Genomic DNA, 12,063 nt, shown 5'->3' on the forward strand with positions numbered 1-12,063 from the left:
ACAGAGATGATGATGATGCTGAGCTGCTCCAATGGTTATTGTTTCCGTTGTTGTGTAGACTGGGTGGTTGAAAATATTCTGTTGTTTTTGTTTCGGTTTGTGTTTTCGCTTTTGGACTTGTGTTACTGTTTTTGGTGAGAGGTTTCTTTCTAAAAGCTTCATTGAGAATTTTGTAAGGTGTCAAAAAACAAATCTTCCCGATAATGATTATCGTTATCATCACTCTGAAATGAAATGTATCCCAATTGATTGCTTGCAATATGTGTTCCATTATGTTGTTGAATGGCAGAATAATGTGTGTGACCTGAAATCCATAACACTACAGGTGATCCCATTAAATGCCTTAAATCGCTGGCAAATGCACTGTTGATCAATAGAGTCTCTGTATCTTGAGTATTTTCATAATACGGCGAAGAAACCCCTGTGGTCATTGGAGCATGATGAGTCACAACAATGATCTTTCGTTGTTGTGTGACAGGAGTATTTCTCTCCTTTTCAATGGCATCTTTCAGAAAATTGTAGTCTCTATTGAAAAAGTAATTGGTGTCGTCTACAGTGAGTGTTCTCATATTGCTGTTGTTGTCGTCCTTAATATTAATTAAATGGTAATCATTCATGCACTGATTGATTCAATCGTTCAAACATTCATTGGATTAAGGAAAATAAAAAGGAAATTATTGGTCTCTCTTTTTCGACTCGTTCACCCTGAAATACATACCTTTTGAACCATGGTTTTGGCATTGTCTGGAACTTGCGACCACAAAGCACATCCCAAAAATAAAATCTTCTCTCCACTGTTTGAAGTAAGCTCAATACTTGCCCGATCCAAGAAATGAACGTTATTGAATTGAGAGCAGACCTTGATCATTTGTTGATTACAACTCCAATATTCATTGCTATAAAATTCTAATTTTCAAAATACAAATTCGCATTATTTTCATCATCATGGCAAACTAAAACATGAATTGAAATTCTTACCATGATTTCCAGCAACAATCATCACATGAGAATACTTTTTGGAAACGTCGTTCAAGAATTCAAAATAACTGCTTTGAAAAGCATTTCCGATATCGCCAGCCAACACCAATACTTCTCCATACACCTTCTCGCATAAATTATGTCCGTGCAGTTTCTTGTACTTGTTTTGAAAATGATCGTACGTTTCGAAATGTTCAATATGAAGATCGCTGAGAAGTTGGATTTTCATTTTTTTAATCTTTTAAATGGTTGTCGTGATAAGCTTATCATATGATTATAATGATTTTGCATTTGGGAGAGAATTGAAGTAAGGTGAGAATTCCTTTTTCAAGAATTTTAGCAACAGGAACCACAAACTTTGGACCAGTGAAATCAATAATTATCCAACGTTGTTGAAGTTGCAATTATCTCAGCAGGTATCAATAAACATTCATTAATACTTCATAGAAATGTTATCGCATCCATTGTAAACACGATATATCAATTTCATAAAGAAGGGTGAATATCACATTGAGTCTTGTTGACAATGATCTTGTATGTGACAACCATTTTCAGTTTCTCATCAAGATTCAAAGCAAATCAACATGTTCTAGAGAAATTTTCAAAGATTACTTGAATTTACACGACCTTTTTCACACATATGGATAAAGATCAAACAAATGTACAAGGTTACACACTCTTTTCAATAACTGTAAAAGCAGCTGTAAATGGATTGAACTCAACGAAAAGGACTTACGCCTTTTCACACGTTCATCGTTCAACACAATATTTTGTATAAAATTACCCGTTCCTTTGGCTGTGGGAAGAAATGTTTGGAGATTCAAAGTTTTCAAAGACCATTTTCCATACGGAATCGAAGGGTGGCACTTCAACCCACTCCCAGCACCACACAAATTAAAGCAATTTTGTTAAAATACTCAATACGATCACAACACCAATAAAACTTTTTCGGAAAGATGCTTGACATTGCTGTCAAGTGCAATTGACCATCACATTGCTCCACTGCTCAAAGACCACATGAAGTATCTTTAGAGATAAATACGACTTATTGACATTAAAGAGACTTGGCAAGCGATCATCAATAACATTGTCGTCTCCTTTTCCAATTCCATTCTCTAAAAAACAAATTTCCAAATTCAAGCAGAGAGAGCTTGCAAGTCATTGCGAGTGGTTGTTGTGGTTCTCTTCTCTGTGTATGCTCTCTCATTGAATTAGATCTTGCATTTTGATTTTCATAATCGTTGAATTCTCTTCCAAACACGACGTAGTATTAACATTTCAAATCCAACACACGTGTTTTCTCAGCAACGTTCTTCTTGTTGCGTCAGAGCATAGCTCTCGGTTCTTCTCGGTAACTACCGGTGACTTGTTGTAAACGACGTCATCACGGCTATTTTAAGACCACAACAGCACACGAAATTTTTGTATTTGCTGCCTGTTGGAAACCAAAAGCTTTTGTGTGACTCGACAACGGTGCGTTTCACTTGTTGCTTTTCGGTTATCAGAATCAAAGCAAAGGAGTTCCAAATCCTTTAAAAAAATTTCTCAGATTCATCATCACCGAGTGGTTCGTGGTTCGTAGTTGTGCACAAGGACTCTCATTACCCAAACAACAACAAGTATACTATCGTAATCATCAACATCAAGGAATCATCATCATCATTTGATTTTCACCCACACCAATTCACTTACAATATGAGTTGCTCATCACCCACCAATTTTGACGATTTTGAATCGTTATTTTCTGAACAGAATGAAGGACTAGAGAGCCTCTATCAAAGTCCAACTGGCACGAGTATGGCTTCATCGAATAGTAGTGGAACCGACCATTCATCATCAACTCAACAACAAGAACCAATCACGTATGATGTCCTCAGTGATGGATATGCCTTTGGCTTGAATGAATTTGATCTTTCCCCACAATTGGCCCAAAAGCAAAAGACAGGAGATTTGGCAGCTGCTAATCCATTCTTCACTCAAACCGCCAATAACAACAACGGAACAGCCAATGCCTTTAATCCTCTCACTGGATTTGTCTATCCAACCAACGCTACCAACAACGCAACCAAGAATGCCTTTGGTGCCACGACAGCTTTCAATCCCCAATTCCCAATGAATCAACTCGGAATGTACTTCCCACAGGCATTCCCATTCCCTCAATTTGGAGGTCAACCATTCCCAAGCTGCTTCCCTAATACATTGGCCTTCTCTTCGCCCAATACATCACCAATTATGCCTGGAACATTGAATACAAGCCCAATCAATAATACAACTACATCGCCTAACAATACAACCACAACTAGTAATACAGAAAGTGGCAAGACAAAGACTGCCAGAAGAAAGACTAGTAACTCTAAGAAGAACACCAAGTCTTCGGCTAGTAATAACAATCAAACTTCACCTACTGACAGTGGTAATGATACATTAAAAGCAACGTCTCCATCTGATTCAGTTGCCCAAACAGCAACAACCAATTCTGCTACAACACCAGAATCTGTCGATTCGGGCGTTTCGAGCCACTCTGACAATGACTCTGCTTCATCCTCTGGAAAGAAATCATCTGACAATGAAAAGAAGAGAAAGAGAAAAACAAAGGGAGGCACGAGTCCTAAACCCGAAAAAACTTTAACACCAGAAGAGGAGAAGGAAATGAAGAGACAACGTCGTCTCATTAAAAACCGTGAATCTGCTCAAGCATCAAGAGAGCGTAAAAAGGTTTACATCCAAGGATTGGAAAAGAAAGTTGATGGATTGGCTCAAGAAAATTCTGATTTACAAAATCACTGTTCTGTTCTTGAGCAAGAGAATGAAATTCTCAGACAACGATTGAAAATGCTGGGCGAAGTTGTCGAAGAACCAACCACCAAGAAGAGAAAGATGACTCCTTTCGCGATGAAGGTGCCAATTCCTTCAAATCCATTCATGCTTGATTTCTGGAGCTTATTTGGAATGGGGCAATGCAACAACAACAACAAGTTCAAACTAATCCAGCAATGGATATGAATAATATGAGAATGGATCCCCGTGCCTCTTCATCATCGAGAAGAGTTGTCATGTTTATCATGCTTTTCTGTGTTGCAATGTTCCTCGTTTTCCCAAGATCTTCAGACATCAAATTTGACAGTAACATGAAACCAGAAATGTCCGTCGATGAGGCTACTGCAAACAGAATGAGAGTTGCATCAAGAACCATTCTTTCATCTGAATCAGCAGAAAAAGATGCCTCCATGATCGATGTTTCTATAGACTCGACTCAGAGTATTGTTGTGGATGATGAGTTCAAGAAGAATGTTGCTGACATCTACAGCTCATTTGCTGAGCTCAGACAAGCTGCTGAGAATGAATCAGCCAAGCAACCAGAAAATGGTGAGGCAAACAATGAAAGCACTACACCAGTATCTGCTCAAGAACAAGCTGGAATGGATCTTGCTTCTCAAATCAATGTTGTTTTTGATTCTGACAAGATTTCTTTGACCTTCCCAAAGTCTGTCTTGGTCAAGAACGAGGAAGCTGATGATGCCATGGTGGATGAAACTCAATCCAACGCAACAACTGATGGAAAGATTTCTCTTCTTTCCACAAGATTGCTCCGAGAAATTTGTCGTGTGGTAAGACAGTAAGAAATAAACCTGTAAATACAATACCTTATTTATTTGAAATAGTCAATAAGTGGAGTAGGTTGTTCAGTTCTTTCGATTCGAAATAACGTTGTTTGGGTCAAACGGATATTGTAAAATTGAGGCTGCCTTTGCTTAATACAGTTTTTTCATAACAAACCATCAATCCTTTATCAAATCCTCCTGCTCAATTTTTCCCTGCAAAGACGTGAAAGACGAAAAGTAGTAAATAGCGAATTAGAATGGCTACGGCCATATCACGATGAATGCACCTCATCCCGTCCGATTTGAGAAGTTAAGCATCGTCGAGCTGCATCAGTACTGAGGTTGGAGACAACTTGGGAACCTGCAGTGCTGTAGCCTTTTTTGCCAAACCCCAGTCCCACCCACACAATCCTCCAGAACTTCACTTCAAATGGATCTACATCTTTTCCCATTAAACTTGACATTTATCAAGAGCAATCAATTCTAACATGATGACACTTGAAAAAAACAAAACCATGTCTGAAGTACAACCATCAATTCATGTTAGGATTCAGATTTTACTACTTCTGTCGTTGTTTGTTTTATATGTTCAAACATTCGTTGAATGCAATTCGCCATCTCAAAGACCATCAACATTTCCTTTTTCGTCTTTTCAAGTCAATGACAATCGATGTTGCACCCATACTGACGGCTCCTTTGTCTATTGCGATATTACTCGAATATGTTGTAAAAAGTACTCATCCAATGCCTGTTCTCAATACAATTACGAATGTTGTTCCATTACTTCTAAATGTGGAAATCATGGATGTTATGACCCAACGTTGAATTCTGAGAGCAAGTTGAATTCAGAAACTGTGTACGGTCTCTCGATTGGTCTTCCTTTTGGTTTTGTTCTTGTTATCTTGGTCTTGTCCGTCTGTGCCTATGGATCATTTCGAAAGAAACGATTGACAATTCAAGTTGCAACCCATCATGTCACAATTCCAGAGAATCAACAAACGATTGTTCCACCTCAATGCCCTCTGCCAACAATGGCGCTGTCGACTGTGGAAATGATGGATCTTCCTCCATCAACGGTGACATCTGAAAATTTACCACAACCACTGCCCTCTGATCAAACAGCAATTCCCTACACTACCAGTCTCGTGCTTCAACAACAAATGATAGATCCGTTGTCTCCAATGGATTCATCGCACCATGACATTGCAGCACATCACATATACTTCAATAATAACATGAATAACATTGTTTAAATGTCATTCCTTTTACTCGATCCAAATCAAATTATATATCAACAGTATCTTGTTTGACATTAAACAGTCTTCTTCAACGAAATGGATTGTTTTTGCATGGCAGCCATTCTTCTTCGATAGAAAATTCCATAAACCCATCGAGTTCTGTATTGCAATACAAGTCCCAATATTAAGGCAAATCCACACAAGGCAGTAGTAATAAAGAAAGTGAGTTGGAAACAATCTCTACCATGGCACGTGGTAATTCTTGGTGGAATGACACCATCTTGATAGATTTTTCCTGCTAAACTTGTTGCTAGTGCATAACTTCCAGCTGCTGCTGCCAAATTCACAATTGAAAAGTTCATTCCAAAATATTTGGACCCATATCTTTCACTACAGAAAGAAGGAGCGAGTGAGAAAATTCCTCCATTGAAGAATCCCATGACACAAATCATTCCATAAATACCATTCACTGGAATCCATGCAAAAATAAAGTGAACAACTCCCATCATGAAAACAGCCATATTGAAGAAGGAAATACGAGTGAGATGACGATGTGGAAGAAGGAATTTGTCACTCAAAAATCCAAAGACAATTCTTCCCACGCAATTGCTGTGGTTTGATGAATCAAGAGTATTCAATCATCGTTCAGGTGGCCAAAAGAGGAAAATTAAGGTTACAAAAATCGAGTTAAAATATGTGACACAATTTTTCGAACACTTACAATACTGAAAGTAATTGCACCATGACGTTTTGTTGACCATGATATCCTCCATAGGCCAACACGATCGATCCCAGGTTGTTGATAATCACCAAACCACAACCAGCAGCAATTGTGTAAACAATGAAGAACATGTAAAAGTCCAATGTTAACAACATTCTAAATGGATTGAGGACTGGAGGGTCCATAGAGTTGTTGGCACTAATGTCTGCAAAGATTTTCTTTTCTTTGAGAGGTGTTTCAGTAGTTGCAGCCTCTTCATAGGTCACAACGGCTCCTTCTTCTTGTGAGTTGTCAACTTCGGAGGCCATTGGTGGTTCTTGTGGTGGCAGATCATCATGTTTCAAAAGTGAAGTTCGTTCAGAATTTTGTTGAGCAGATTCTTCTTCCTTAGATTCTTTGCTTGTTTTTTGTGATGTGTTGGCAGGACCTTTGCTAACCGTATTCATAAAGATACATCCTGAAAATAGAACCACTGTACCAAAAATTGCAGTAAATAACAAGTAGGGTTCTAACGCTTGAGAAAAAATGTAACTGTATGCTGACGAGAAGAAGAAACTAAGAAAAGTACAGCAGATTCATGACTATAAGAAATGGCCATACGATTGTCACTTTACACTTACCTGGACAAACCAAAACACGAGGCCAATATACCGACTATATATATAAATTCGTTCACACAACATCTCAAAAACTAATCAATACTTACCCACAAGTCCTCTATTCGTCTCTGAAAAATTCTTTAAATTTGTGGACATGGATGCTAGATAACCACCTGCACTGCCACTTCCCATAATTAAAAAGAAGATTCCACCTAAAATGTAATGATTTGGCAACTTTTCCAAGTACAGTAGCAAAAACAAAAAGTATCCTGTAAAATATAACCCAGCTGAAACAATTGAACAAATTCGTGCACCGGCAAAGTCATTCACTAGTGAAATTGGCAAGCTAAAGTATGTTCCTAAATTTGCAAGAGCTGCAATGGTAGTGACTTCGTATTGCGAGTAGCCCAAATCTCTATCAAGGAGTGATTAGTTTCCGGAAATGTGTGAAAAAGGTCAATAATTGATTCAATGTCATTTAAAGCATCCACATCGAACATCCAAGATATTCATTATTGAATGGTTACCATTCATTCATTCGTTCACATTATTGAAATCAACATACCTTTTAATCGTCGGACTGATGGATGAAAATGCATATTGCGTTCCAGATACCAACATCATCAAACATCCAATAATTAATGCTAACCACTTTTTAGAAAAATCAAAGACAGTCCTAAAGGTAATTTTTCGTTTCTTTTGAAGGCCCTCTTGCAGTAAAGGCTCATCATCACGCGGCTGTTGATAATAGGCTGTTGAATGTTCTTCCTGCTGAGAGTTCTTTTCTTGACTTGATGCTGCTACATCAATAGCTCCATACGTGCTATCTTTACTATGCGAGACTACAAGCTCCTTCTTCTGGTTGCTAGTACTTCCTTCCGATGATGACTCAGATGAAGATGAATCGTAATGTGCCATTTTTTTTTGAATTTTCATGTTTTGAAAATGCGCGAGAACGATTCGCGTTTTTCACACATTAAAAGTGAACTCGAAAAAGATTTTTGTCTAAATAACCGAAGTGGATGTTGTGTTGTCTACTGTACGCGGTAATGAGGCAAGTATGGGTCCAGAAGATGGTCTGTGATTGAGGTTGCAAAAACATTTAAGATGAAAATAAAGCCGAGCGGAATGTTTAAGTTGTTGGTGTCAGTCTCAAATTCGTTATTGAGCGAACAAATAATCCAAGCCATGCAGGAGGAACTCAAACACCTTCATCCATCCACAACCCACATGTTGCCTTCACAAAAGGATTTGATTCGACTTGAAAAAAATGCTCAAATTGAAAGCAAGCCAATGTTTCTCGTTCTGCCAAAAATTGCAGACATTGAAATCGATGCCATCGTCCTTGTGTGTTTCTTTGCCCTCTACTGGCTCATCCTTTTGGGTCAAGCAAGAACGAAATTTTTCTCATCATGCAACACTACATTCCTCTCATCAGAATGAAAATAATCATCATCGGGTTGTGTTTTCGGGAATTCAACCGACAGGAAATTTACATTTAGGAAATTATTTGGGAGCTGTAAAAAATTGGGTTACTCTATGTCATGATGATTTGAATACCAAGCAACAAATTGAAAGTCTCATTCATCCCAAAGACAAAGAAAATCAAAGGCCTTCTTCAATTCCTCTCAACCAATCATCTTCCAATGAGCCATTATTTCATGAAAAATTTTTTTGCGTCGTTGATTTACATGCCATTACTGTTCCACAGGATCCAAAGGCTCTGAAAGAATCTTCGGTAAATTTAATTGCCATGTTATTGGCATGCGGATTGGATCCTAACAAGTGCTCACTGTTTTTCCAATCTCAAATTCCCGCTCATTCACAATTGTCTTGGATTTTGGGATGTTTTATTACGGAAAATAGATTAAAAAGAATGCATCACTACAAGGATAAAAAGACAGACAATAGCTCAATTGGACTTGTGAGTTATCCTGTATTAATGAGTGCCGATATTTTACTGTACAGTTTGAAGGGTAATGAATTATATATTCCAGTGGGAGATGATCAAAGACAACATTTAGAGTTGGCTCAGGAAGTAGCTCAACAAATGAATTTCAAATTTGAAGGACTTTTCGATGTTCCTAGAGGAATTTATCCGCCACATGCATATAGAGTCATGAGTTTGAGAGATGGAACAAAGAAGATGAGCAAGAGTGATGCGAGTGACATGTCACGTATTAACATTGTCGACACGGATGATGTAATTGTTCAAAAAATTAAGAAAGCTAAAACAGATACACTCACAGACCTGACGTACGATAAGGATAAAAGACCAGAAGTTGCCAATCTGATTGATATTTATGCTGCTTTGCAAGGAAAATCGGCGGAAGAGATTGTGCAACTTTATTCATCAGTTTCTGAAAATGTCAATTCCAAATTCAAGCATGACTTGGCAGACATTGTAGTGGAAACAATCAAGCCAATCCGAGAAAATTACAATAGATATTTAAGCGATCCTCAATTCGTACAACAGGTTGTAAAACAGGGTTCGGAACGAGCAAACGAGGTGACACAGAAAGCACTCCGTCAAATAATGGATCGAATTGGTTTCTATTAATGTTACATTTATAATGTAATATCTATCTATCATAAAGTAACGAGTTAATGGATAAACGTAAAACATACTGAAAGAATTTATTCATCTTGGTTGTCATTTGTTGTGCTAGCAGCAGCATTATTCGAGTTAGGAATTAATTCATCCTTAATCTTTTTCAAAATCTTTCGCATTTTAGAGCTTTCAATAATCATGCAAAGTCCCTGTTGGAATGTATCGTCTGTGAGTGTCACTGTGGACGAGTCTTCAGTATAATCACTCTTGATTGGATAAGTAAAAGAAACAAATGCTCTCTCATAATAAAATTGCTCTTCTGGTTTGTAGAACAGAGCTTCATCTTTGACCTTCTTCACTTGTCCAGCCAATGGGCTCTTCATGTGGAACACTTTTGTGAGAATCAAATAATATTGGAATTTTGTGAAATTATTTTCTTTTTGTTCCCTCTCTAATTCTTCAAACAAATTTTCATGAAGCATGCCTCCAACCTCATATGGTAAATTTATCACTCTCTCATTCACAATAATTCCCAGTTTTGAATTGTCAAAAACTTCACATAACTTGGCATACTTGTCCTTATCTGCACATTTTTGCAGAACAAACGCTTTGATTTGCTTCATGCATTGCTTCTTTTTAAGAAGTTTATAGTCCAACAGAGAAACAAGTCCATACATGTCCATGGTCCAATCCCATTGACTTGGATCGACTTCATCGTCATCTTTCATGGCGCTCGAGGTGGCCTGCTGCGACTTTTGCTCACTCGATTCTGCCTTGTTGCTAGTATTACTTGGTACTGATGAAGAAGAAGCATTATCATTAGCAGTCTTGATCACTGAAGTCAATGGATTTGGAATTTTGTTTTGTTCATCACCCAACAAGAGCTCAGTCATTTCAACATAATTAAATTCATTTCCTTGCAAATAATTTCTGACATATAGCTCGACACCAAAGTAATCCTTCTCTAAATCCGGAACATTCACATCAAAATCAACAATGAGTGGACCCGATTCAGAGGTTCCATCATCATAATCGACATAATCTTGTCCGACATTGAGTAATTCTTCATCTCCATCTTGCATTGCCTCTTCATCATTCACGATTGAATTTTGATGATCATCTTGTTCCTCTTCTTGCTGATTTCCTTGTTTTCGTTTGGTTCCCTTTTTTTGAGCACGTGATGATTTGCTGGCATTAACGTTAGGTTGATCCGAGAACATTTTTTTTTTCAATTCAAAAAATTGTTGAACTTCAAGCCTCAAACTTCATGCGGATGGTTGAAAGCAACACCAAAATAGGATGAAGAGTGATTCATTTCTCAATGCCAACCATGACGTTTTTGTGTTTGAATTGTTTTCTCAAGGTGAGTTCTCCAATTCTTGGTTTCTTGTTGTATTTTTCTCTTTCCACTTCGATATGTCACAGCTTTTGGACTCTCGTTCTTCTTCTGATTGATAAAGGAAAAAATTTAATTTCATTCTTGATATTCTAATTTGCAAGAAAGAACGCAAGACAGTGATAGCTCTACTGATATTTGAAGAAGGGTCATGAAATTGTATTTTCGGTTTGATGAACGAGTCTCCATATGTGATGTAATTCATGGCTATTGTGTCATCGAGAGAATTGCCGTTTCATCGTTTACATTCTTCCATCCAACAACATGAAAACAATGAACTTGGACAAACACACCACACCTTGTTAGGACATACAAAAAAAGAATATTATTTCATCAGAATGGAAATTAAAACTGAGAGGATGCAAAACGGTCAACTCTCTGCAAATACTTATTTTAGACTTGTCCAAATTCAATGTTCAAACATGTTGAAACAGCAACAAAACTGTAGATGTGTTTCCAATGCCCACTCAATATAAATCTAACGAAAACCGTAGACATAATATCTGTGTCCATTGATATTGAATTCAATCACATCTAACCATGCCGATGTCTTGCAACTTTCGTTTGGTTTTGTAACTTTGTTATCACTTAATGTTATAAACAGATGTTTTCCATTTTCATCACAGTTTCAAATTCGGAAGAATCTTTCGAATGGATGACTCTTCATTCCTTTCAAGGTTTAAACATTCATATAACGCGAAATGTGATCTTTTGATATCCATTTTCCAAAAATTTCAACCGAGTTCAATTGAATGCATGATTGTTCACAAATCAAAGGAATGGTTCGCTCGTTTTATCTTGAATCAACGAATGGTTGGAAAGAGGTTCAACCATCTCCATTCTCCTTTGAACATCGAATGTGTTTCTAATCGATGTGTGCTTCAACGACTGGAAAGAATTCAATCGATTTCTTAACATGTATCTCAGAAACCATTTCCTTGGGATTTGGAACTGTTTTCAACCAGAACTGTAAATATA

General features: G+C 37.5%; 7 protein-coding genes across 7 annotated transcripts; 4 read left to right on the plus strand and 3 right to left on the minus strand.

The window, feature by feature from the left end:
- Window positions 1–158: 158 nt before the first annotated feature.
- On the minus strand, window positions 159–1,207 carry C9374_006648 (uncharacterized protein; the record flags this gene model as incomplete). Its single annotated transcript, XM_044696531.1, has 3 exons — window positions 159–620; window positions 719–906; window positions 979–1,207. 3 exons carry the CDS (start codon window positions 1,205–1,207, stop codon window positions 159–161), a joined length of 879 nt encoding a protein of 292 aa, XP_044546793.1.
- Window positions 1,208–2,673: 1,466 nt separating this feature from the next.
- C9374_006649 (uncharacterized protein) lies at window positions 2,674–3,981 on the plus strand (the record flags this gene model as incomplete). The annotated part of the gene is made up of 1 exon (XM_044696532.1): window positions 2,674–3,981. One exon carries the CDS (start codon window positions 2,674–2,676, stop codon window positions 3,979–3,981), a length of 1,308 nt encoding a protein of 435 aa, XP_044546794.1.
- Window positions 3,982–4,058: 77 nt separating this feature from the next.
- On the plus strand, window positions 4,059–4,598 carry C9374_006650 (uncharacterized protein; the record flags this gene model as incomplete). Its single annotated transcript, XM_044696534.1, has 1 exon — window positions 4,059–4,598. The coding sequence occupies one exon, from the start codon at window positions 4,059–4,061 to the stop codon at window positions 4,596–4,598; it is 540 nt and encodes a 179-aa protein (XP_044546795.1).
- Window positions 4,599–5,095: 497 nt separating this feature from the next.
- On the plus strand, window positions 5,096–5,833 carry C9374_006651 (uncharacterized protein; the record flags this gene model as incomplete). Its single annotated transcript, XM_044696535.1, has 1 exon — window positions 5,096–5,833. The coding sequence occupies one exon, from the start codon at window positions 5,096–5,098 to the stop codon at window positions 5,831–5,833; it is 738 nt and encodes a 245-aa protein (XP_044546796.1).
- Window positions 5,834–5,892: 59 nt separating this feature from the next.
- C9374_006652 (uncharacterized protein) lies at window positions 5,893–8,056 on the minus strand (the record flags this gene model as incomplete). The annotated part of the gene is made up of 5 exons (XM_044696536.1): window positions 5,893–6,427; window positions 6,540–7,094; window positions 7,160–7,193; window positions 7,246–7,553; window positions 7,704–8,056. The coding sequence occupies 5 exons, from the start codon at window positions 8,054–8,056 to the stop codon at window positions 5,893–5,895; spliced, it is 1,785 nt and encodes a 594-aa protein (XP_044546797.1).
- A 352-nt stretch (window positions 8,057–8,408) lies between these two features.
- Window positions 8,409–9,698, plus strand: C9374_006653 (uncharacterized protein; the record flags this gene model as incomplete). The annotated part of the gene is made up of 1 exon (XM_044696537.1): window positions 8,409–9,698. One exon carries the CDS (start codon window positions 8,409–8,411, stop codon window positions 9,696–9,698), a length of 1,290 nt encoding a protein of 429 aa, XP_044546798.1.
- A 77-nt stretch (window positions 9,699–9,775) lies between these two features.
- On the minus strand, window positions 9,776–10,909 carry C9374_006654 (uncharacterized protein; the record flags this gene model as incomplete). The annotated part of the gene is made up of 1 exon (XM_044696538.1): window positions 9,776–10,909. The coding sequence occupies one exon, from the start codon at window positions 10,907–10,909 to the stop codon at window positions 9,776–9,778; it is 1,134 nt and encodes a 377-aa protein (XP_044546799.1).
- Between the last annotated feature and the right edge of the window lie 1,154 nt (window positions 10,910–12,063).

Source organism: Naegleria lovaniensis, assembly GCF_003324165.1.
Source record: "Naegleria lovaniensis strain ATCC 30569 chromosome Unknown tig028, whole genome shotgun sequence".
NCBI classification, from domain to species: Eukaryota; Heterolobosea; class Eutetramitea; order Acrasida; family Naegleriidae; genus Naegleria; species Naegleria lovaniensis.